Source organism: Triticum urartu, chromosome 1 (assembly GCF_003073215.2).
Source record: "Triticum urartu cultivar G1812 chromosome 1, Tu2.1, whole genome shotgun sequence".
NCBI classification, from domain to species: Eukaryota; Viridiplantae; Streptophyta; class Magnoliopsida; order Poales; family Poaceae; genus Triticum; species Triticum urartu.
This window is the reverse complement of record NC_053022.1, coordinates 12,620,028-12,646,817: the sequence shown is the minus strand read 5'-3', so window position 1 is coordinate 12,646,817 and position 26,790 is coordinate 12,620,028. Positions and strand designations below refer to the sequence as shown.

Below are 26,790 nucleotides of genomic sequence, written 5' to 3'. Positions count from 1 at the left end.
CTAGTATGGTGCCCTAGAATACCAAACAAAACTAAAGTCATCCTAGGCGTATATGGTATGCAGTTAGCAAAATCCAACCAGGAAACAATGTCTTTTGGTCTTCAGATGGTGGTACTTCCCTGCAAATTCGATGGCTGATGCATTAGCTAGGCGAGGTTGCGTTTCAACAACTGACTGTGTGGGTAGACGGTCCACTAGATCTTTACTCAACTTTTCCGTTTTGACTTGAATCTTAGAAGCAATCTAAGGCAGGTGTCTCTGCCGAGAAAAAAAAAACACTGCATACTGTACTAGTGATGTACCTAACCCATGTATTAAATCACAACCCTATTACAATACAATGTACTTCCTCCGTCCGGAAATACTTGTCCTACAAATGGTTGTATCTAGACTTATTTTAGTTATAAGATGCATCCATTTTATCCATTTTTAGGACAAGTATTTCCGGACGGAGGGAGTAGTCGGGAAATCAATCCTTGCATTTGGTCATATGAAATACAAAGTTACTCACTACAGTAGTACAAATTTCTTGGAACAACAAATACAACAATGGTTGACACTGATAGTTACCTATCTTATTCGACTTAACATACATGCTGTTGAAACTCCCATCTGGAAACAAACCTAAGGATTACGGGACCTATGCAGCGTGACAAGGTGACCTGCAACATCTGTCATTGACGGTCTTTGATCTGCTTCAAGGTTAAGACACTGAACAGCAATCTCTACCAACTTGTTGAGAAGTTCCAAATCTCTGGTCGTTGCAATTTCCTTATCAAAGAGCTCAGTCATGGTCTCCCCATTTTGGTGACACTCTAGGAAGCTCCTCACTAGGCTATTATTGTCAGAATGAGTGGCCCTCTTCCTGCTAATGAGCTCTAAGATGACGACCCCAAAACTGTAGACATCACTTTTGTCAGTCAATCGACCTGTTTGTAGGTACACGGGATCCATATAAGACATGTCACCTATGATGTTTCTAGTGTGGTCCTTGCCTTGTGCAATCAACCTTGATATGCCAAAATCCGCGATCTTTGGGGAAAAGTTCTCATCCAAGAGTATGTTTGCTGGTTTGACATCACCATGCAGGATTGTGTTATGGGTTTGTGAGTGCATATAAGCTAGACCATGTGCTGAGTCTTCAAGAATACTTAGACGTACATCCAAGTCAAGAAGCTCCTTGTTGTCAGCTCCATGAAGATTGTCCTCCAAGCTTCCTTTGGAGATGAATTCATAGACTAGCATGGGGTTATCCACTTCGAGGCAACAACCTATAAGCCTTACGATGTTCTTGTGGCTGACTTGAGACAGGATGGTGACTTCATTTGGAAATTGCTCCTTCTCTAGAACACTATGACCATTTGGTTTCTTTACTGCAACGATAACTCCATCAACAACACCCTTGTAAACTTCACCAAAGCCACCTTTACCAATTACATTGCTACTCTTTAAAACTGGTTTGAGATTCCCCCTTGTGTAAATCTTAATAGTTCTAGCTTTCTCTAATGTAAGACCACCATTCTTTTGGTAAAAGTCTCTGGCCTTCTGCTTCTCTTTGCGAAGAACAAAAAAGAATGCCAGAAATGCCAAGACAAGAATGCCACCTATTGCACCTACATGGGCAAAGAAACAAATTTAAAACTATTGTAATAATCAAAGTTTCTCGACATTAATTTGTCTGTCATCCAATTTAACTGTTGTAATGAACAAAATTAAATTTTGTTTTTACTCTTGATTTGAAGTGCGGGCAAATATGTTAAAAAAGTGGATAGCAAGATACATACAAACTGAACCATTCAATTAGGGATCCTAATATGTACCAAGTGGTAGTTACCCTCATGTCTCTTATACTACCATGTACTCCATCCGTTCCCAAATATTTATCTTTTTAGAGATTCCAAATGGACTATCACATACGGATGCATATAGACATATTTTAGAGTGTAGATTCACTCATTTTGCTCCGTATGTAATCACTTGTGAAATCTCTAGAAAGACAAATATTTAGAAACGGAGGAAGTAGTATATATAATAATTTTTCATTCTAAGTATGTTCATATACTATATCCAAGATTTTTCAAAGTGAGATATATGAAAAAAATGTTTGTGAGTCCATAGTTATTAGTATATTTTGAAAATAACTTCATATTTGTACGTATAAAGTACTCCCTCCGTCCGGAAATACTTGTCCTAGAAATGGTTGTATCCAGACTTATTTTAGTTATAGATACATTCATTGTATTCATTTATAGGACAAGTATTTCCGGACGGAGGGAGTAATATGATAAAAAATTTACGTACTACCTAGAATGTGGTACATATAGTCCAAAATATTATTATGAATATATAATTAATCAATCAACAACACCTGTTAAGTACATTGAAAATTAGTAACTCGTGTAGTAGGAGTATGATATATACCTACGGAAATCTGTGCTGCAAGTGGGAACTTTTGAGTGCATCGTTCGGTTCTTGGATCACGACTCCGATAACCTGGAGGGCATTCGCATTTGTAATCTCCTTGGATATCCGTGCAGACACCGTAGCAACCATACTTGGCTGGATCTGCACATTCATCAATATCTGTGTCGCACAATGATAGAAACAATCGTTAATTAGGATGTAGATGAATAAAGAAAATGGTTTTGCTAGGTCTTAGTAGTTTGAGAGTTTTTTATTCTCCATGGGTTCGTAAAAAGTGCATTTTCCAAAGAGAATTGATTTGCATTTTCCAAATTGATTGAGACTTTGATAAGATGTCAGTAGATCGATCGGGACCTGAACGAAAACACAAAATTAAGAATGGTGGGTCTTACCCGTGCATCCGCCGGCAAAGTAGGCGTTTCCCTCGTAGCCATCAGAGCACTTGCAGTTGTAGCCAGGCCCATTGGTGGAATCGACGCAACGGCTGTCAGCGCTCATGCAGGCGTACTGACCCGTCTTGGCCGCTTGCTTGCACGACGGTGTGTCGCCGGGGTTGGAGCTGTTGCCGCGGATGGCCCAGTCCAGCCACACCGGCGAGGTCCGTTTGGTGTCCATCTTGAGGTGGGAGCGGAGGAAGGTGTAGTTGGTCCTGTCGACGAGGAAGGCGTACTCGCAGGGGCTGTAGTCCATCATGGTGGAGTGGTCGTAGGGCCGGAACTTGTAGTAGTTGTGGGTGAGCCCCGGCGGGATGTCGACGTGGCAGCAGCCGACGCCGGCGCAGAGGCCGTCCTGCGCGCTCGCGGAGTTGTTGCAGAAGGACAAGCACCCGGTGTAGTAGGCGTAGCTGTCGGTGCCGCCCTCGGTCTTCCCGCTGCCGGTGTAGGCCATGGTGTTGCAGCCGACGACGACGAGCATGTTGTGCGTGTTGGAGATGCGGTACACGCCGTCCTTGTTCATCTCCGTCTCAGCGTAGCTGAAGTCCTCGGTTGAGCTGGGGCTGGACGCGTTGTAGCAGTGATACCCGATGGGGAGCAGCACCTCGGACTCGTCTGGATCCACGGAGAGGCGCACCACCTGGAGAGGCGTGCCGGCGAGGACAGGGCCGTCCTTGGTGCACTCGATCTCGAAGCCCTTGCGGAAGCATCCTGGGCCGATGCCGAAGGGGTAGGGGATGTCCACGCCGCCGCAGCTCGGCGGACACCCACCAGTGGTCGCGGTGGTAGCTGCCGCTGCCGCAAGGAGCAGCAGTAGTGTCAGTGCCGTCGACATTAGTTGCATGCTCATGCTGGGCCTGGGTGTATCTAACTTTCCTGCAAGTCATCGTTTTTATAAGCAGCGATGAGCACTCCATTTCTTTTTGATAGTTCCTCCAATTAATTCAACTAATTGCTGCCATCCGCATTAGTTAGTAGTACTATTTTCTCCCCCATCCCAAATATTTTTTTCGGGTGACACATGCCAAGTTTCTGTCAAAAATAAACTGAAGCAGAAAAAATACTATCCTAACCAACTAAAGTTGCCATCCTCACATAACTAAACTTGCCGTCGAAAATGTTCGGAGTTGCCATGTGCTCGTACATGACGTTTGGACGTTATCAAGATCTTTTACAAACGACTCGTAGTCACCCGGACCCTGAAACCCCAACTAATTGACCCCATATGAGCCTGGCCGCGTGCACGCTTCTCTCTCACAAGAAACTCTGGCCAAATGTCAATGAGGTGAAGTACATGACATGCTACGTTCCGCCGGTTATCCTTGTGAATAAATCATAAACAAATACTATTATGCCGGTAATGCATGGCATCTTTCATTTTTTGGACAGCCAATGTACTCCAACTAGCGCTGACACCTATTGTATATTAGTTCTTACGGGATTGAGCATCCCAAGGATCAAGAATCTTATAGCTCATAATCTTGCAAAGAAGCTTTCTCTAATAGAATTGCCTCTAGTTGCCAGAAATCCAGTTCGGCTTTTGGGAGCATATGCTCATGAGTCATGCCCACTAAAAATGCTTTTTGCAAATGTCTTTTGAAAATAATTTATTCATTGTCACACCGAAATGCTCCAGATGTAACTCCAAAATGGCTTTTGAAGCCATCTCTTTTCCTGGAGGAAACTTGATCTCTGTACATTGCCTAGGTTGCTATAAAATATGTGGAGCCCTCTTTTGAGGGTTGTTGCCATGCTTGCCAAAAAAACTAAAAATAAATAAAAAAGATGGAATATGCGATCTTTTCCATATAGGTGTGGCAAGCTCAAAGTCAATGGCCACACTGAACTCTTTACTAAAGAGTGCTCCTATTGAGGATTTGCTAGGTCCTTTGATCAGTCATAATTTTTTTGTCATGGTTAATGCTTGCGGCCCCAAGTTGCCTAAACCAGTCTAACTAATGCAGTTGTATCCACACTTTTCTTTGTCAACACAAATTAGGCTTTGGTCTCAATGCAACGATGCCTCTCGATATTGGAAATTTGCAAGGGCATGCACTTGCCCAGTCGCGCGAGCCGTCTGATTGCCTCACGATCGACAAAGTCGTTGGATCCTGCACCAGGGCACATTAAGTAAAGTTTTAGTTTCTGAAACTTACAATTTTGTCAGCCGCTTGTTCTGAAACTTACGAGATTGTCAGCCGCTCGTACCAAGTTACACAAGTTAAAACTTAAAACTTACTGTATTGCTGCTCACAGGTTGTAAAATGTACGATTTTGCCGATCGCTTGTAAAGTTTCAAAAGCTGAAACTTAATGAAATGTGAACAGTCCGTTGAAACATATTCAAAATGGATCTCATTCCACCAAAAACACGAATAGGCAAACGTAATTTAATTTGGACTTTTCAATCAAAAGATATGAAAGATAAAAAATTGAAAGAATTCTTTTCTCTCTCGATACCTATCTGCATCCTCTACTGAATTATCCTTGTGACAATTTTAAAATTATTCATTCAAATGCATTTCAGGAAGTTCAGCTCTATAAACTACGTTTGAAGTGTTCACGATTCAGATTATTTACAGAAACACTCGTCCAAGAGTAATGTTGATCATAGAAGGTTGAAAGAGCTCAAGATTTTAACACTGACACGGAAAAATTTTCTGAAGAAATTATCGGCAAAAGAAAAGAAAAAAGCCAATGGCTTAGATCAAATTCTTCCTCAAGGGGTGCAGTATCGATGATTTGCCAGGTCCTTGGACCGATCATCATTTATAAATATCACAAGTGGCGTTAATATACAACATCTTTGTTTTTTTTGCGGGTAAATACCTGATCTTACAGGCTGTGCCATCTCCGTCACTTCTGAGATAAAGATCTGTTCATATGCGTATAAACCTAACTGATTAAGGTATTGATTGCGGTTGTCGTGTATTGCAACATGCAAGTTGCATTTTTAAATGACTTACACTCATGCTTGACCTACTACTACAACACGATGCATAGAGTTGCTTTGTCTTGGTGAAGGTAGCGTACACACTACACACTGTGTAAATTGCCCCATTTTCCAAACGACTCACAGTCACGCTAGCGGCTGGTTTGACCTCGAAACCCCAACTAATTACAGCCATTGCATGTGAGCTTGGTGCCGTTCACGCGCATTAAACGGATCAAGACAAAGTTTTTGTCTATCGAGAAACTCTATCCAAAGTCAATGGGGTGAGATCCGGAGGACTTGTGAAGTCCCGTCGGTCATCCTTAAAAAAGCATAACCAGAAAGCACTCCACATGTACTACCCATAATGCATCCCAGGTATACTAAAATAAAATAGATCATATATATATGCCAAGCTCAAAGTATGACATTGCTGTTCATTTACATGCATTTCAGATAGAAAAGGAAATACACATTTCAACTCTAAACTACTCCCTCTGTATCTAAGTATAAGACGCCTGTCAGTTTAAATTAGATTGCAAAAATGTCTTATAAACCAATCTAATAAATGTAGTTGCATGATTGCATGTGTCGGGGGATGGCCCCGAGCAGGCAGCCGAACCTCAATCCCTTTTTAAAACATCGGGGCAAGCTAGGCCCCTCAATCGGGCTCGCCAACCCGCCGGCTCCCCAGCGCGAGCAGGCCCGGTACCGCGACCCGGCCCAGCCGACTGGCGCTTGCCGTCTGGTCACAAGAAGACAACTACCAACGACCAGCGGGCATGGCTACAATGCGTCTCCCTTTACGCCGGCCCCGGTGGGCACGGCAACAGTGCACCCCATGCCCCTGTCCGGGACAAGCGCTGTCTCAGCGACGCAACCCTGTAGCAGGGCGGCACTGACCGTCCATTGAGGCCTGGCAGGGCGTGCCACAATACCAAGTAGCCGGCCATACCCGCGCCCGGCGGCCCCGGTACAGCCCGCACCCAGCGAACATGGCGAGACCCGCATCCGACGGACCCGGCAGGCCGGCGGCCCCCACTGCCGGCTCCCTAAGGATGACACCAGGGACCCGCACCTTTGTATCTTTACCATTGTAACACTGTGGGTCAGCCTATAAGACCCCCCCAGGAGCCCTCCATGTACGCGGGCAGCAAACAGGCGATCATCAGTAGAATCCACTCACACATACGAGCCAGAGTAGAGGACCAGTTTCCTCTTCCTCCACCCAAACAGCTCCAGGAACAACTCTGTAACCAATCACATATCATCCATTCAGCAGGACTAGGGGTGTTACCTCCCACGGAGGGCCCCAAACCTGGGTACGTCTCGTGTCAAACACCAGCGCGTGCCAACCTCGCCTCTGAAACCCACCGACGCTCTTGTGTCTCCCCCCACTTTTTGCCATCCCATGGCATTTGTCGGGAGATCATCACGATAATTGGTGTCCACCGTGGTGCTGCTCGCGGCACCGGCCGGAGTCAAGTTCCAGACGAGGCCCTTCACCGACTCCGATGAGTGCATTGTGCACGGCCTGGTCCCCGCACTCGGCGTAGCACCGGCCAGCCTTGTAGGCTCGTCCGCCATCCCCTTCGGCGCGCAGCGCGTCTTCGTCACGCTCACCCTAGTGCGTACCCCAACGGGGTTCTCAACTTCATCGACTCCCATGTCCCCGTCGGTTGCGCCATCTCTAGCGATGTGGTGGATCTCTGCACTTGCGTGGAGGTGCTCACCACCGGCTCTACCTCCTCTTCGGCTAGCACCGCAGCCAAGGCCGCCGCGACCCGCACCATCCTGGCCGACGCGCTGTGCACGACGTTGCAGAACCTCAGCATCCCCATCACCACCGACGTCGACGCCACCTAGGCCAGGGCTTGGCTTGACGAGGAGCGCGTGCGCCTGCTAGACGAGGCCATGTCACTCGCTGCTACGCAGCGTCGGCAGGAGTCCGCTCAGCGGGAGCGCGATGCCACTTACAACTTCATGTCGACTGCGGCCGAGCCTAGCTGGGTCGCCGAGGCGCGTGCCCTAATACGTCTCCAACGTATCTATAATTTTCGATTGTTCCATGCTATTATATTATCCATCTTGGATGTTTTATATGGATTTTGGTACTATTTTATATCATTTTTGGGACTAACTTATTAACTTAGTCCCGAGTGCCAGTTGTTTTTTTATTTTTGTCATCTATAGAAATCCAGTATCAAATGGAGTCCAAACGGAATAAAACTTTAGGATGATTTTTCTTGGTCCAGAAAAACCCAGGAGACTTGGAGAGGAGGCCAGAGGAGCCATGAGAGGGCCACAAGCCCTGAGGGCGCGCCCCCAGGCTAGTGGGCCCCTAGGGACTCCCCTAAACCTCATTCTTGTTCTATAAATACCCAAATATTCCTTCTACATCAGAAGCGTCCACAAAAATACTTTTCCGCCGCTGCAAGCTTCTGTTCTCGTGAGATCCCATCTTGGGGTCTTTTTTGGCACTCTGCCGGAGGGGGATTTGATCACGGAGGGCCTCTACACCAACCTTGCTACCCTTCCGATGATGTGTGAACCACAGATCTACGGGTCCATTGCCAGTAGCTAGATGGCTTCTTCTCTCTCTTTGATCTCCAATACAATGTTCTCCTCGATGTTTTTGGAGTTCTATCCGATGTAATCTTCTTTTGCAGTGCGTTTGTTGAGATCCGATGAATTGTGGGTTTATGATCAAATTATCTATTAATATTATTTGAGTCTTCTCTGAACACTTTTATGCATGATTAGGACAGCTTTGTATTTCTCTCCGATCTATTGATTTGGTTTAGCCAACTAGATTGGTCTATCTTGCCATGCGAGAGGTGCTTTGTGATGGGTTCAATCTTGCGGTGTCCTCACCCAGTGACAGCAGGGGTAGCGAGGCACGTATTGTATTGTTGCCGTTAAGGATAAAAAGATGGAATTTATATCATATTGCTTGAGTTTATCCCTCTACATCGTGTCATCTTGCTTAAGACGTTACTCTGTTCTTTTGAACTTAAAACTATAGATGAAGGCAGGAGTCGGTCAATGTTTGGAGTAATAGTAGTAGATGCAGAATCATTTCGGTCTACTTATCATGGACGTGATGCCTATATTCATGATCATTGCCTTGGATACCTTCATAACTATGAGCTTTTCTATCAATTTCTCAACAGTAATTTGTTCACCCACTGTATACTTTGCTTCAAGAGAGAAGCCTCTCACTACAGGAAACAGAGAATTTGCCATCAGTCAGCTCTTTGCCGCCTGCTAGCGAATGACAAAGAAGGCCTTCACCGTTTGCTTATAAAAAACGGACGGCAAAAAACTGGCTCACGACAAAGATCCTATTTGCCATAAGCCAATTCTCTGCCGTCTGCTGGCAGACGGCAAAGATTCTTTAACGTCTGATAGCCCGCGGCAAAGAGGTGGGTGGGGTCCAGTGGAGGCCTAAACCCTAACGGCCCACCAGCCCACTTCTTTGCCGTCTGCCAGCAGATGGCAAAGAATTAACTACCTAATGGCCGTTACCCCCCCACGCCTCTCTCTTCTCTCTCTCTGTCCCTTCGCTCGACCCTCAGATTGAGACGCCCCCGCGACCGCACCGCCGCCGCACCACCTCGCCGCCCCGGAGCACCGCGGCCCCATCACCGCACCTCACTGTCGCCCCGTCGACCTCGCCGTCCCACCGCCCATCGCCCCCCCCCCCCCACCCAGCGTCCCCCCCGCCCTGCGTCCTCGTCGCCCCCGCCTCCCTGCCCCAGGCCACCTCGGCCCCCTCCTCCACCGGTGCCCCCCGAAGGTGAGCTCTCCTTTTTTATTTTTTTCCCTTCTTTTAGATTTAGTTTAGTTTTAGTTTAGTTTATGCTTAGTTTAGTTTAGGTGTTTCTTCTTCTGTTTTTTAGGTTTAGGTTCAGATTTAGTTTAGTTTAGGTTTAGTTTAGGAGGAAGAAGAAGAGGAGGAGGATGAATAAGAAGAGGAGGAAGAAGAGGAGGAGGAAGAAGAAGAAGAAGAGGAAAAAGAGGAAGAAGAAGAAGAGGATGTTACGGGTGCATCAACGCCGATGGAACCGGGCCGAAGAAGAAGAGGATGTTACAACCTTTACTCAGTCGACAGCACATGGTCGTGCAATCTCCTAAGATCCCCTGATAGTGCCTCCAGCGGTTTCGGCCATAGCATCGGCTCGCCCGTGAGATGGAACATGGCCGCACCCTTCACGGGTACACGCTCTTCAGAATCCATCGTTTGGCTGCTATGTGCTCTGGCTTGTTTGGAGGCAGCTATCTTCCCCGATCTCTTCCTCTCATTTTTCTTGGGCACACCTTCCAAACCCTTCCTTAAGCCTTGCCCCAGTGTTCTCGGGCTAAGTACTGTACGACCCTCGCGCCCGGCTAGTTGAGCATGTGTTGAGGCGACATCTTCAGGTGTGTCCTGTGTGGATTTCATGAAGAGAGACTTTTTGCAATCCCTGCTACGACCTTCCTGCCCGGGCATATCATCCATATCCTCATTAGCATGCTGATAGCCCAATTCGTCATATGGTTGACTCATCATATCTATGTCACAGTCATACGCGTCTGTATTGAGGAAACCCATAGGGTCGACCTCCGTCTCATCATCCATTCTCTGTTCTACAGGACAAATTACATCAGCCAGTACTATTGCACCCCCTTCATCATGTCGTCCGCCACTCTCACCCGGCACTACATGAGATGCTAATTGCGTAGGCGGGGTGGTGGTCTTCGCACATGCTTGTTGATGTGTGGTTATTGGTGTGCTCTTGGCCGGCTCCAGACGAATAAGATTCTTCGGCCATAGCAGCACCCAACCCTTGCAGTTTCCAATCCGCGGTGGGGTCTCGTCGTCCTCTCTCACAGGATGTACTGGAGGAGGCAATTGATCGTGCCCTGATTTCACACTGGACAAGCTAACCCAGAAGTGCCCAGCGGGGATCGGCTGGTTGTGGAATGTGGGTTGCAAGGGGTCCATTATCATCCCCTTTCCCACGTCCACCTTCTAGCCTTTGATCAAGTAGAGAATGGTGCACGGGGTTTCTTTGGCCTGCAAACACATATGTCTGTGGCGTAAAACATCCGAAAGGCAACGAAAATGGAATATTATATATATATGTTGGTGCGACATGTAATTACCATGACGGCGTCGAGCTCAGCCAAAGACGAAGGCCCACCTAGCGCGCCAGAGACTATGGACGGGCTGCTATGAGCGGGAGCGGCTGCGAGAGGAGGCCCGGTTGCGTGAGCAAGTGATGGTGCGATGGTGTTGTTGTTCATGGAGTTGCTCCCGACGAAACTGGGCAACGGGAAATCATGTACCGTCTTGTCTGGATTTTCCTTCGTCCAGTTGATGATAGCTGGAACCAAGTTAGTAGAGAAATCATTTCTGCACGCAGTTACAGCTGCATTGACTGCTTGCAGTAGCAAATCATTTTTCTCCTCGGCTATTTTTTTCGCGTCCTCAGGTGCTTTTTTCTCGACCGCAAGCTTCACCTTCGCGTCGATGTCCGCCTGACTAAACTTCTTTTTCTGCTTCTTGGCCTCCGGGCCCTTATTGTAAAACACCTTCCACGTGGCGCCGTCTCCAGCACCGTGCACACAACCATATTGCGGCCGCTGGCCCAAAGGGAGTCCCTTAAGTTCGTTCAAGGCTCGGTTGAGAGGGGTGTTCCACTTGGGCCTCATCGGAGAAGTAGGGCTTTCTGCTGCAAGCTGGTGTTGCTTCTCCTGCAGAAGGAGCGTGAACCGTTTAGGAATGTGTAGTCGACTAGATATGGAGCTAAATGTAAGGTGGTAAAAGAGTAATTACCAGTAGTCTAGTCAATTTCCTTGTGATCTTGTCCGTGTAAAAAACCTTCTTTTCCTTGTCCCACTTGTAGCGGGCCCTAATGAAGTCATGCTCCAAGGGGTTGGTGAACTTCACGAAGGGGTCTGGGATACCCGCGGCCTCACGTTCCGCGTCCTCCTTATCCCATATGGGCCTTTTACCGAGGTAGCCACGGCTTCCAAGGCGATGCTTCCCCGTGTTCCTTTGCTGAAGGCTCTTGAATTTCGCAGCCTTAGCCTTGGCTGCCTCGGTAGCGCATGTGTCCTTGAACTTTTCGAACTCCTCTTCCATAAGTGTTGGATTTTCCTCCATAATCTTGGACAGGGGTTCCTCAGCCTCAATAGCTCGTTTCACCTTCCCTTTCCAGGAGGCCAAATCATTGCTGAACATGCCCATGGCGTGATTGTTAATATTTTTCATCTTCGGATCATCCCACGGTTGTTCTATGTTATCATCCCGGCCGGGGAACTTGAATCTCTTGTGCAACTTTGTCAGGAGCAACCACGTCAAATGTTCTTTACTCCTTAAGTCATCATCGTTGATGCTCGCGCATTCCCGTAGGATGCATCCTACTTGGTTCCCATAGCACTTGCGAGGTTCTTCCGGCTCTAATGGCTCAAACTTGTCAGGTGCCATCTTTGTGATCACTAGTCGTCCAATCCCTAGTTTGTTAGGTTTTCGTATCCTCTGCTTATTCTGCTTGTTCTTTTCGGTAGCAGCATCGGCGCCGGTACCTTCCCCGCCGGTATCTTCCCCGCCGGTACCTTCCCCGCCGGTCTCGGCGCCGCCATCAGTGCCGGCGCCGTCGGTGTCGATGTCGGTGTCAGTACCATCATTGAGGCCGACCTGCAAACCTTGCTTAGCACTCAAATAGTCGAGGTACTCTTGTTCACCCTCATAATCCATCTCGTCTGCATCTTGGTCAGAAGGCCCAATTTCTTCGTTGTTCGACATCTTTTCTATGATTAAGTCTCCTCGTTCAATTCTAAAAGTATGAAAAAATGAAAAATGACATAAAAAAGAAATCTATCATGCCAAAATTCACAGAAAATTTCGGCATGACCTTTGCTAAGAAATGGACATATCGAGCGCCTGAAATTCACCGGAACGGAAATGAATCAACATTCCGGCGTAACATAGGCAACTTGGATCATTTACCCTGCACATAATCATCATTTTCCAAATATGACATGTCCAAAACTAAATAAACCTAGCTAAATTCATAACTAAATAGATGACCTAATTAACCTACTGCCCTAACTAAAACCTAAGTAAATTAACTGAAGAACCCTAGCTAGCAGAGAGAGGAGGAGCGCTGGGGGGGGGGGTTACAGAGGGTGCAGGGGCGAGGAGGCAGGCCCGACGACGGCCGAGGTTGGGAGAAGAGGAAGCAGAGGAGGGAGGCGTCGCGCGTCGGGGTCGGGGGCGAGCGCCAGGGTCGGAGCCGAGGCCGGGGTCGGGGTCGGGGGCGAGCGCCGGGGCGTGGCGAGGGAAGAGAGTGGGAATTTGGGGGGAAAAGAGGCGGGATGAAGGAGAGAGAGTGAGGATTTTGGGTTAAGTGGACGTAGCAGTAGCGCGTTTAGAGCAAACGCGATACTACTATTACAGGTAGCTATAGCGGTTTTATACAGAAACCGCTACTGCTACCTTGACTAGCTGTAGCTCTTTTTCCAGTAATGCGCTACTGCTATAACTAGTTTCCCTTTTTCTTTTCCTTTATTTTATCTCACTTTTTTTTCCGAGAGCAGTTAACGAAGGGAAGGCGATATATATATATATTGCATCATTTGACGGTTAAATATGTATACAAAATAGGAACACACACACACACACACACATATATATATATTACATCATTTGACCGATAGCATACGGTTCCTCAGCGTTGACGTTTTCGTTTTTGAGTCAGCTTCTTTCCCTTCTTGTTCGTTGAAGAATAATTGAGCCCCTCATTGTGACTTTGCCTTTTCCATGGAGTACGATTTTTCTTAGGTAATGTAGTATTGATTCTTCTTTTGACATATAGTATGCCTAATAGGTTATGAGGTTGGGCGAGGGGCCATGTGCTAAGGCGCATATGAGCAATCCGTCCTTAGAGCCCTCCTCCGGGGGATTAGCAATAATATGCTCTTTGAACCAATGCAGGAAAGTGGAGTTGTGTTCTCTAGTAACTTCGGTGTTCGTCCTGCATACCCCCCGGTCACGATACTTCTTTGCGATAATTTCTTTGTGCAGTGCCATGAAAGGATCTACCTCGTCTAGGTGTTGTAGCACTACCAAGTTTGCTCTACCAAAGTCGATGCGTCGATCTGAGTATGCCACGTGCAGTTCCCTATGACCGTTGGAGTGACCTTCTCCTTCGAGCTTCCCATCGTGCTTGTTAACAGGCAAACCAAAATTAACACCAGGCGGCTGCAGGTCTGCGCCATATAAAAAATTCTCGCAGAAAGAGATGCACTCTTGTGTTAGATAGACCTGGACGATGCTTCCATCCGGACGGGACATGTTACGAATGAATCCTTTGATGATCCCATTCATCCTCTCAAACGACATCATGTTGTGCAGAAATGACGGCCCCAGGTCTATTATGTCGTCCACAATATGGACATGTAGGTGCACCATCACGTCAAAGAACGCGGGCATGAAGTACATCTCCAGCTCATTCAGTATCACAACAATCTCTTCCTATAGCCTTCGGAGTTGCTTCAGACTGATTGACTTTCGAGAGATGACGTCGAAAAAGTTGCAGAGACCAATAAGCATGTCACGGATGTGCTTGTCCATTATCCCTCTAAGGGCAACAGGTAGTATCTGCGTCATCATCACATGACAGTCATGGGACTTCATCCCGCCGAACCTTTTCTTGTCCGTGTCTAGATATCTGCTTATCTTGCCATAGTAACTGTTGGGGATATTACTACTGGAGGTAAACCGGCCTTATGTAGCCGGGTTGACTCTTTGAAGATTAGAAGCCCATGAAGATGTGAGGATAATGGCGCTTTAAGGAAGGCCCAAGGCCCAAAGGAGGGTTATAGCCTGTAAATGTAAACCGACCTAGTCAAATAACTTGTATGATAAGATAGGGAGAGTAGAGACCGAACCGGACACGTTTATGATCCGGCTTTGGGGCTCTGTAGTCCGGCGGGCGTCAACCTATCTATATAAAGGGACGACCCGACCGCGGTTTAGAGAGAACAACAACTCGAGAGCCAGACAAAGCGGATTCGCTCCCTGGCCTTCGAAACCCTAGCAATACCAATCACAACTAGACGTAGGCTTTTTCCTTCCTCGAAGGGGCCGCACTAGTATAAAATTCCCTGTGTCCCTTTGTCCGGTTTAACCCCTTAAGCTAACCCGTAGAGATGGCTCCACGACTAAGTCCTTTCACAAGGACATCTGCCGTGACAAACCCACAACAGTTGGCGCCCACCGTGGGGCTATCGCACGATGGTTTTGAGTTCTTGAAGGGCAGCTTCGATGGACTTAAGGGATACGTTGTGGGCCGGATGACGAAGAGTCGTCGCGGCAAGCTCTACATCGACAACGCAGGATGGGGCCTCGAGGCCGATTCAATCGAATACGGGTACCGGGTCCCCTTTGGTGGGATTCACGTCTTCATCGCACTACTAGGAAAAGGCCTAATAATGGCGCACCTAATTTGGCCATTAATGGCGCATTAGTGGTGCGCCATTAGTGCCACGCCATTAGTACCACGCCATTAGTATATTTTACTAATGGCGCGCCACTGGTGCGCCATTAGTATCTGGTATACTAATGGCGGACCTTAGATGCGCCATTAGTATATACAACAGTGCGCCATTAGTATGCCTCCCAGGGGGCCATGTATACCCAGGTGCTTTGGCATACTAATGGCGCACAACAACAAGATGCGCCATTAGTAACTTCGGCATACTAATGGCGCACTGTTTAATGATGCGCCATTAGTATCCTTTGGCATACTAATGGCGCACTGTGATGTGATGCACCATTAGTATGAATATTAGGTTTTTTTATTTCTTTATTTTATGTTTTTTGCACAGGTTACAAAATGTATAATTGGACAAAATATAGACAGCACACATCAACAACAGATTCATCGAATACAATAGAAGATTAGTCTCTGAATACAATTCATCATATTAGTCTCCGAATACAATTCATCATATTAGTCTCCGAATTGAAAAGACCGAACAAAGATAGAACATTATATTACAAGTCTCGAGACCGCGAGTAGCGAGTTTGTCTTCACATTACAAGTCGATATCGATCATCTAAACTACCATCACATAGAAGAGAGCTGCGGTCATCACGATGAGCTTCATCACGATGAAACTCGTCTTCATCCGGTTCCTCCAACGCTCCCTCCCCTCTCCCTCTAGATAGCGGGTGTATCTAGATTCGGCCTCGGCCCTAGTGGTGTACCCTTTGTAACTGTTACCGCTGAATCGGTGAACCTGTCTCCGACACTCCTCCCAGTCGTCGTAGACTCCGGGAACCTTACCCTTGTACACGACATACGACGGCATCGCTATGCACTAGCCAAACGAAACGTTAGTACCAATTCACAGACAATACATAAGCAATATATAAGTATGCAACAGAACGATCGGAAGAGAAAAGCAAGACATTAATAGCATCGATTACATCTAAGTTGAACGACTCTCGAAACCAAAGAGACATACTACAAGTTCATTAAAGTTTAATTACAACGTGAGCCAATCGATGTTTCAGAACTAGACACAGCATCACTGCTTTCGACTCGACTCAAGGGACCGGAGCGTGGATGAAGCCGCCGTCTATCGTGGGAGTCATGAAATAACGGGCGTTGTCAGCCTGCATTTGTAGCATTGTGTCGATGTCACTGTTGGACGGTTGATTTCTGAGGTAGAACTGCCCCGAGGTACGAAGGACATCTTGATGGATGATTTCCGCAAACTCCGACTGGATGCGAAAGAATTCTTGTCTGATGTCCGTGTCCTGGATTGCCGACACGCTCATGGCCCAATCTTTGAGTTTACTCGGTAGCAAAAGTTGATGACGGTCCCGTACGATCGCCCGCATGTGATGGATGACCTAGTAGGCACCCTTCTGACCGCCAGGCGGCTGCTTGACGCAGCAGAACATCGTATTGTGGGAGAACACGTGCTTGCCGTACTTACGAATAGGCCTGGTGAAGGTGCCTCCAGATTTGACGTAGCCGGGGAGAACATCATCAAGAACCTTCTTGACATTTGTGTAGTCTACGTTCGACTGACGGTCCGGGTCGAAATACGTGGCCATGGAATATTTGGGGCTTAGGAGGATGAGCGTGCAATGTGTGTCACTGCAGAAAACACGGAATGTTAAAAGAAAAATGATCGAAATCTAAGAATTCATATGTTACGGGGCGGTTGAGGGGAGGACTTACTCGGGAAAGTAAGGCACGAGGAAGTTATCCTTATCTTGGTTTGCCAGAATGACGCCTTCGAGGTAAGAACTCGCGACTTGCCGGTCCCCAGCGCTGCCCAAGATCTTGGCACGCATGTAGAAGGGGTCGACTATCACGATGTCCGGGGTCTTGTCGCGAATGATCCGCATCTCCATACTCAGCGAAAATAGCCGAACGAAGGTGTAGTGCAGCGGATGAAGGTTCAACATAGCGTGGATGTCATCAAACCGCAGGACGATCGTACCCCCGATGGAGTTATCCACAAAGCCCTTGCCCTCTGGCACCTTGGCCACGAAAACCGGGTATGCCACATCCTTCTCTCCGAGACGCCGCTTCTCGAAAGAAAGAACACTTTCATGCAAACTCCGCATAGCACCGGTTGCAGCATCGAGCATATTTCTCGGTAGCATCGGCCTACCCGCCACATGCAGCCTCCTCATTAAATCCTCAGGTGAAGGTGGCCCGTCCTGAGCACGGATCGTACTCGGTGCCGGCTGGCCCGCACCCTTGTTAGTCTTTCTTTTGCGTGCCTTCTTCTTCTCCTGTAATGGGACCGAGTTCTGCTCACAGACTGCCTTCTTGAGTGTGTTGGGGCTGATAATATTTCGCACCTCGCCTATCTGAGGCTCGGTGAAGTCGGCAGCTGGAGGCGTCTCCTGAGAGCTGAACGGCAGACGACGCCTGTTGCGACTTGGCTTCTCCGCAGTACCAGCTAGATCGTGCACGTCTTTTGTTGGGTTGGGTTCTTGAGAAGGAGGCCCCATGAAGTCGCCACCGTACCCATGATCGGCAAAGTACTGATCGACGTTGCCAAATGTATCGTCATCGTCGTCGTCGTTCTCATCCTGTGCCATATGCATGTTTGGATCCAGTGGCATAGGGATGTCCGGCACCGTTGCGGCGGTCTTGCCATGGGGCCGACTTGGCGCCGGCATGACTGGCGGTGTTGTCTTTGGGGTGGTGTCCCCCGCCCCCAAACGAATCTGGCTCTTCGGCCAAAGCAGGGGCCAGCTCAGGCAGGCGCTGAGGGTCATCACGTCATCATCGTCGGCCCCGACGGGTCGAATCGGAGGTAACAACTCGTCGTAGCCTGGCAGCACCCGAACCAGTTGAACCCTAAACAAGTTGGGTGGCATCTGGGTACCGTGGAACAAGGGGTTACCCGGTTGAACGATTTTGCCCTTGGCGACATCGACCAACTCGTTGTTCACGAAGTGCAGGAGAGTGCACGGAACGTCGGCGGCGCCCTGCGAAAACATGTAGGGCGTCAGGGATGCCCAGTTAAAGGCAAGGAGATGAAGTCCTCGGCCGAGAGAGGCTTAATTAGTTACCGTGATGATGGCGTCGAGCTCGGCTAATGTCGAGGCACCGCCAACGGCGGGCGTGCAGTTGACGGAGGGGCCGCTTGCTGCAGAGGTGTCGGCCGGCGTACACCCGGGTGCATTAAGCTCCTGTGCCGGCGTCGGAGACACCAATGGCCCCGCCATCGCGTTCTGCGAGTTGCTGGCCGTGAAGCTAGGAATCGAGGGCGGGCCCTGTTGGCCGCCCGCAATCCACGCACTCAACCCCTGGATCAAGGTAGGCACAATGGCGGTGATCGTCGCTCCGAGTTGTTGTTGCACTTGCTCTTGGACAATCTCCGGAATCCGCGCCACCTGTGCCTTGAGTTCTTGAACCTCGCGCGCCTGGCTTTCCGAGCTGGTCTTTTTCTCCTTTCGCCCACCAGTGTTATAGTATGACGACCATTTTGTCGACAAGCCTTTGCCGGTCACACGACCAGCTGATGTCGGCTTACTGAGCTTATCCTTGTTCTTCATTACATTCAACGCCCTATTTAGAGTGGTGTCCCAAGGGTTGCTCTTAGTCAACCCCGCGCTACTGCTTTCAGTCGCCTGCGGAAGGAATGTGAACCATTTAGAAATTTGGCTTCATTAATTAGAATGCAACCATATGGAGCTAATTACGCGGGGGTGTATTCCTTACCAGAACAAGCTCAAGCGCCCTGGTCTTCGGATCCGTGGTAAGCTCCTTTGTTTTCGGGTCCTTCTTGTACCGGGCCCTGACAAAGTTCCTGGTCTGCTTGTCACCGTATTTATCAAAGAGGGGCGGTAGGCCTTGCTCGGTACGGTCCGCCTCCTCCTTGTCCCATATAGGCTCCGCCACTCTGTAACCGCCGGGACCGAGTGTGTGTTCCCCTAAGTTCAGCTCCCGCATTTCTTTCCCCCACTTACTTGATTCGGAGTTTGCGGTGCTCGAGCAATTGATCTTGAAGTCGTTGTAGTCATCTTCGGTGATCGAAGGATTTTTCTCCTTGATCTTCTCATAACTCTCACCTTTCTCGATCATTCTCTTCACATTGCTTTTCCAAGTAGACAGGGCCTTGCTCATCTTCGTGAGGGCAGCATTGTTCACTTTATTCCCTTTGAGGCTTGTGTTTTCAAATTCAGTGGGGAACTTGTATCGTTCGTGCAGCTTCGTGAAGAGGAGGTTGCGCAAATTCCCTCGGTCAGGATGCCTCAGGTTCTCGGTGTTGATCGAGACGGTGCTCCGGAGAATGCACCCGAGCTGAAGCGAGTACCCCTTGACTATTCGTTCGGGCGCCGTTGGATTCCCGTCGGAGTCCACTTCAGTAACTTCCTCCTTGAGGGTGCAGAGCACGGTCGGGCGCCGGTCCTTCCGTTGCCTCTTCGATTGGCTGCCATCTGTGCGTGCGCCGCCATCATCAGTGGTGGCATCCGCGGCGGCACCATCAGTGGTGGCATCAGTGGGGTCATCCTCGGCGGTACCATCAGTGGTCTCAGGATCGGCGGGGAAGGCGGCGTCCTCATACAAGTGAGGTTGTTCCTCCATCTCCTGGGACAGCTCCCAGAATGCCTTGCCGCCCGAACCCCCGGCCTCATCGTTGTTGGCCATGTTTCTCTCTAAATAGGAACAAAGTTTGGTCAAAAAGTTGGTTATTGTCAAGGAACAAGATCATGGTCTCATCATTTAGGGTTTGTCGACACCGAGGCATCCTAAAAGCTAAGCTTTTATCATTGAGTGTTTTTCGACGCCGAGGCACCCTAAAAGCCTAAGCTTTCATCATTTCGGTTTTTATCGACACCGAGGCACCCTAAAAGCCATGCATTAGTCACAAGTACGCCGGGGCACTTGATCCTACTTAATTAACTACTAAGATACCCCGGCCCATGCATTAGTCACTAGTACCCCATATGTCCTATTTTTAGCAAAGTCATGCTAAAATTCACGGAAAATTTCAGCATGACCTTTGCTGAAAATAGGACATATGGAGTACCCGAATTTGCCGGAACGGAAGTTAATCGACATTCCAGCAAACTCAAGGGCCTCTCGGGTGGACAAGGCAAAAAAGACCTCCATCACAACATGGAAAATACATTGGCATGTGAAGAGGTGAAACAATATATGCATCTCCAAGCAGTATCATTCAACATTTTGGACAAACCACTACAAGCAATACTGGATCAGATCCAAGAAGAATGTGAGAAAATGTAGACAAATACTAACAGATTGAGGTGTTTAACTTGTGGTGCTCTCTGTGCTATTAACATTTCAAGTCAAAACCTTTTCTGGTTAGTAAGTGTTTCTTGAGCATATGTATGTAGTAAGTGTTTCTGCTCTCAGTGTTTCAGAACACATATTTTAGCTACCTAGTACCAGTGCTATTACCCAGCAGTTAATTAGCTTTTGCTTTTGCTTTTCAGTGCCAAATTCTAGCTAGTACCAGCAAATTAACATCTAGCAGCAATCATTTTCAAATATATATACACTGGACATTTTAATATTAACCTAAGGAAAAAAGAATAGTTAGGTTGATATTAACCCAAGATACATCAACTACTGCACTGTCCTGCCTAATAAACACAGTCATGCCGGCATATAGTATATAAATCTGAATTTGTGTTTACAAGAAGAGTGCCCATTGCAATGTAAACCTGAGAACACAACTCACCTCAAGTGCAGGATATAGCAGACACCTACTTCTTCAGTCAAGTGCTGTAAAAGACCGTTTGCAGAACCTGTTTAGTCAGAGTTGAACATTACATAAGATGAGAACTCTACATAACTAATATTGGTATGACAGATAGAAAACTGAGAATGGATAAAAAAACTAAGCATGGCAGCAAGACGCTGATGCATCTTCTGTGTCGCCAACTTTCAAAACAGAACCGGAATTCTGTTGATAAATGGAAGCATTTTTATAGTCCCTCGAAACAAAATAATCACAATAATGGAGCTAAACTACACAGCACATGGCAAGTCCAACACATAATGGCGAGAATTCAACACTCTAGACATAATAGAAGGTTCAGATAACCACAAAAACACAGCACCAAACACATATCACAGTGCCTATCAGTAGTCAGTCCTACTGACAGCATTTGCAATCCTATCTGTATATCCAAATATGAATCCCCAATTCCAAGAAAACTAAAACCCCATATCACAGCAGCCACCCAACTGAAGCTCCAATAGTACAAAAGCATGATGAACAAATAAAATCAGTTCAGAGGCAGGTTTTGCAAAGATCCCCAAATCACCCACTACGCCATTAGAACAACTATTGTGTCGATAGGCATAACTTAGGAAACAACCTACATTAGAAGGTTCACATGATCACAGAAGGCCAACACTAACACATTTTTTCCAGTGCCTACTGATATTTTTTCCAATTCCACACAAACTAAAAGCCCCATATCACAGCAACCATCCAACCAAAGCTCCAATAGAAAGAAAAAAATAGAAGCATGATGAGCAAATATAATCAGTTGAGAGGCAGGTTTGCAGACATCCCCAATTCCCCCACTACACAAGCAGAACAGCTATCATGTCAATGGGCATAAGTAAGCAACTACCTGCATCAGACGATTCACATAATAATCACAAAAGGCCAGCATTCAGCGATTGTTGCCAGTGCATACTAGTACAACTTGCACTTGCTCAAATCAACCCCCAAATAGCAAACCGCCTAAAAATTCACACCGGAGCAACCATCCAATTTGATGAACGCATGAAAGTAGGTCCAGTGCGCAAAGATCCCCCCAAATCTGGACGAACATAAGAGCTACACCGCGTCAACGGACATAGCCGAGCAACCACTCATGAATCCGGGACATGACCGAGAATGTGCTAAACGACGTAAGCGCGTGTGCGCGAGGGGGAGAGGGGGAGAGGAGGAGGGGGAGCTCACGGGGGCCGTAGGGATAGGGCAGTGGGGCGCGGGGAGGATGTCGGGGACGACGACGACGCAGGGGAGGAGGCGACGAGGTCCGAGTGGTGGTGGTGCTCCGGCGACGGTGGTGTGGACGGGGCGGCGTCCGGGCCGCCGGTGACGAGGGCGGCGGGGCGATGGCGTCCAACGAGGTGGGGCGACGGGGAGAGTGGCGCCGACGTCGGAGCCTCAGGCGGCGGTGGTTGGAGACGGGCGATAGGGACGACGGGGCACCGACGATGGGCGCAGGGGCAAGGCGCCCCGATCCAGATCACGTTTGGGAGGAGACGAGGAAGACGGGGCGGCGTCGAGGCGGCGGGGCAGCGGCGTCGGGAGAGGAGAGGGGAAGGGGATCGAGGGCGAGGGCGAGGGAGAGAGAGGGGATAGGTTTGGGCCGGGGAGGAAATATGGATGGGGGCGGCACAATACTAATGGCGCACCACCCCTCGGTGCGCCATAAGTACATCCATACTAATGGCGCACCTCACCCTGGTGCGCCATTAGTATTTTTTTTTTGATTTCTGCTCGAGCCAACAGGTTATCTTCCACTTGACCTGATCCACACCAAGTTCCCTCTACTAGCTCGATTGGTTAGCAGCCAGTTCTCACACCAGGAGGTCCTGGGTTCAATTCCCAGGCTCCACATTTTTTTATGCATTTAAAATGCTGTTTGATACTTATTTGTGTTTAAATATGTTCAAACTTGTTTAACTCATAACAGTAATATTTTTTTATAAGACAGTAATAATTTTTAAAAAATATCATCAAACAGTAATGCCGGTGGAGCGGGGGAGGGTTCGTGGGGTGCGGGGGGTCGGCGGCGGCGGTTGAGTAGGGGAGGGGTGCGGGGGGTCGGCGGCGGCGGTTGAGTAGGGGAATCGAGTGAAGGAAATATGCCCTAGAGGCAATAATAAAGTTATTATTTATTTCCTTATATCATGATAAATGTTTATTATTCATGCTAGAATTGTATTAACCGGAAACATAATACATGTGTGAATACATAGACAAACAGAGTGTCACTAGTATGCCTCTACTTGACTAGCTCGTTGATCAAAGATGGTTAAGTTTCCTAGCCATTGACATGGGTTGTCATTTGATTAACGGGATCACATCATTAGGAGAATGATGTGATTGACATGACCCATTCCGTTAGCTTAGCACCCGATCGTTTAGTATGTTGCTATTGCTTTCTTCATGACTTATACATGTTCCTATGACTATGAGATTATGCAACTCCCATTTGCCGGAGGAACACTTTGTGTGCTACCAAACGTCACAACGTAACTGGGTGATTATAAAGGAGCTCTACAGGTGTCTTCAAAGGTACATGTTGGGTTGGCGTATTTCGAGATTAGGATTTGCCACTCCGATTGTCGGAGAGGTATCTCTGGGCCCTCTCGGTAATGCACATCACTTAAGCCTTGCAAGCATTGCAGCTAATGAGTTAGTGGCGAGATGATGTATTACGGAACGAGTAAAGAGACTTGCCGGTAACGAGATTGAACTAGGTATTGGATACCGACGATCGAATCTCGGGCAAGTAACATACCGATGACAAAGGGAACAACGTATGTTGTTATGCGGTCTGACCGATAAAGATCTTCGTAGAATATGTAGGAGCCAATATGAGCATCCAGGTTCCGCTATTGGTTATTGACCGGAGACGTGTCTCGGTCATGTCTACATTGTTCTCGAACCCGTAGGGTCCGCATGCTTAAGGTTTCGATGACAGTTATATTATGAGTTTATGAGTTTTGATGTACCAAAGGAGTTCAGAGTCCCGGATGAGATCGGGGACATGACGAGGAGTCTCGAAATGGTCGAGACGTAAAAATCGATACATTGGACGACTATATTCGGACATCGGAAAGGTTCCGAGTGATTCGAGTATTTTTCGGAGTACCGGAGAGTTATGGGAATTCGCCGGGAGAAGTATTGGGCCTTATTGGGCCATACGGGAAAGAGAGAGGGGCTGCCTAGGGCAGGCCACGCCCCCCCCAAGGCCTAGTCCGAATTGGACTAGGGGGAGGGGCTGCGCCCTTTCCTTGTTTCCTACTCCTACTACATGGAAGGACTCCTAGTTGGACTAGGAAAGGGGGAATCCTAATCCCGGTGGGAGTAGGACTCCCCTAGGGCGCGCCATAGAGAGGGCCGGCCCTCCCCTCCTCCACTCCTTTATATACGGGGGCAGGGGGCACCCCATAGACACACAAGTTGATCCATGTGATCATATTCTTAGCCGTGTGCGGCGCCCCCTTCCACCATAGTCCTCGATAATATTGTAGCGGTGCTTAGGCGAAGCCCTGCGTCAGTAGTGCATCAACATAGTCACCACGCCGTCGTGCTGACGGAACTCTTCCCCGACACTTTGCTGGATCGGAGTCCGGGGATCGTCATCGAGCTGAACGTGTGCTAGAACTGGGAGGTGCCGTAGTTTCGGTGCTTGATCGGTCGGGCCGTGGAGACGTATGACTACATCAACCAAACGCTTCCGTTGTCGATCTACAAGGGACGTAGATCACACTCTCCCCTCTCATTGCTATGCATCACCATGATCTTGTGTGTGCGTAGGAAATTTTTTGAAATTACTACGTTCCCCAACATCGAGGGTGCGGGGGTCGGCGGCGGCGGCCGATGGACCGGGGGGTGCTCGGCGGCGAGGGGGACCGGATCTGGCGAGGTGGGATAGCAATCGAGATGGAGGGGGATCGAGATCGAGTGTCCATGAAATTTAAAAATATTCATGATAGTTCAAAAAGTGCCCATGAAATACAATCGAGAAATGAAGGCTACAATTTAAATACAATCGATCTTAGGTAGCTATCTGTTGACAATCTTCTTGCCCTTCTTTTTCGCAAATGGAGTTCTTCTGTGGAACGGACGTCCTTTAGGTAGGGTGGTCATGCTTCTTCTTGTGGTGTATGCTGCTACTTCATCATCGTCGTCATGTTCGATCCTCGGGTCACCGTACTTGTCGAAGTCTTGCTGATTGGCTACTCCATCCATTTCGATGATCTTCCTTTTGCCTCTCCTCACGACAACACGACTGGGCTTTGACGGGTCGGTAATGAAGAAGCATTGGTCCACTTGGGAAGCCAGTACCCATGGCTCATTTTTCGCGGTGACGTTTGCGCCCGCGGTCTTGGATTTGGCTTCGGGTATAACCATGGTGGTGAAATACCGGTCTTCTTTTAGGATGCTCTTTGCCCATCTGACACGGAACATCGGGACCTTCTCTCCAGCGTAGCTCAGCTCCCAGATCTCCTCGATCCTTCCGTATTATCTGTCCTTGTCGTTACCGGTGTAGGATTCCATCGTTACCCCAGAGTTCTGATAACCATCGCTCTTCATGTCCTTGGCCTCGGTGTAGAATGTGTAGCCGTTGATATCGTACGCCTCATAGGTCATCAGGTTGTGCTCGGCACCCTGTGACAAGGCGAATATGAGTTGTTCTTCCACGGAAGAATCCTCATGTAAAGGGTACGACAGAAGCTTCTGCTTGAACCAACGCGTGAAACATGAGTTGTGCTCTTTGAGTATATCTCCGTCCGTCCTCTGTTGGCCTCGGTCATTGTACGTCTTCTTAATAAAGGTGTTGTGCTCTACCACCCAAGGATCGACCACGTCTATGTGTTGTAGCGCAACTAGGTTTGCTCTTTCAAAGTCGGCGAGTCGACCCTCGAAGTCGACATGCATTTCGCGGCGACGCTCATGGTGACCCCATCCAGCGAGCCTGCCGAGGTGCCTGTTGACGGGCAGACCAACGGGGTTCTCGATGCCTAGAAAATTCGTGCAGTAGGAGATGCACTCTTCAGTCAGAAAGCCCCTGGCTATGCTTCCCTCTGGACGTGACATGTTGCGAACGTATCCTTTGATGACACCATTCATCCTTTCGAACGGCATCATGCTGTGCAGGAACGTCGGCCCGAGTTGGATGATATCGTCCACGATATGGATCAGCAGATGCACCATAACGTCGAAGAATGCGGGCAGGAAGTACATCTCAAGCTCGCATAGTATCACCACGATCTCTTCCTGCAGCCTTCTGAGTTGCCTCACGCAAACATACTTCCGAGAGATGACATCAAAAAAGTTGCATAGGCCAAATAGGGTTTCACGGACGTGCGCGTCCATGATCCCACGGATTGCAACTGGAAGTATCTGCGTCATCAGAACGTGACAGTCGTGAGACTTCATCCCGCTGAACTTCAGCTTCGCTGGGTCTAGGTATTTGCTTATCTTCCCCGCGTAACCGTAAGGAACTTTTACTCCTACGAGGCAGGTGAAAAACTGCTCGATCTCCTCCTGACTTAGAGTGAAGCACGCAGGAGGGTAGTCATTTCCGGTCTTCTTGGCCTTTTTGCCTTTGCGACGACTTTCCGTGTCCTGCTTCACCTCATCATCATCATCATCATCATCATCATCATCATCATCATCATCATCATCATATATAGCGTGAAGCTCCTGCCTGATGCCCATTGATTTCAAGTCTGCCCTTGCT

The 26,790-nt window shown here is 48.3% G+C and overlaps 1 protein-coding gene across 1 annotated transcript; it reads right to left on the bottom strand.

Moving 5' to 3' along the window:
* Window positions 1–489: 489 nt before the first annotated feature.
* On the bottom strand, window positions 490–3,704 carry LOC125535934 (wall-associated receptor kinase 2-like). The gene is made up of 3 exons (XM_048699037.1): window positions 2,817–3,704; window positions 2,422–2,583; window positions 490–1,613 (listed from the first exon to the last, which is right to left on the bottom strand). The coding sequence occupies exons 1-3, from the start codon at window positions 3,700–3,702 to the stop codon at window positions 625–627; spliced, it is 2,037 nt and encodes a 678-aa protein (XP_048554994.1). The 5' UTR covers window positions 3,703–3,704; the 3' UTR covers window positions 490–624.
* Window positions 3,705–26,790: the final 23,086 nt, after the last annotated feature.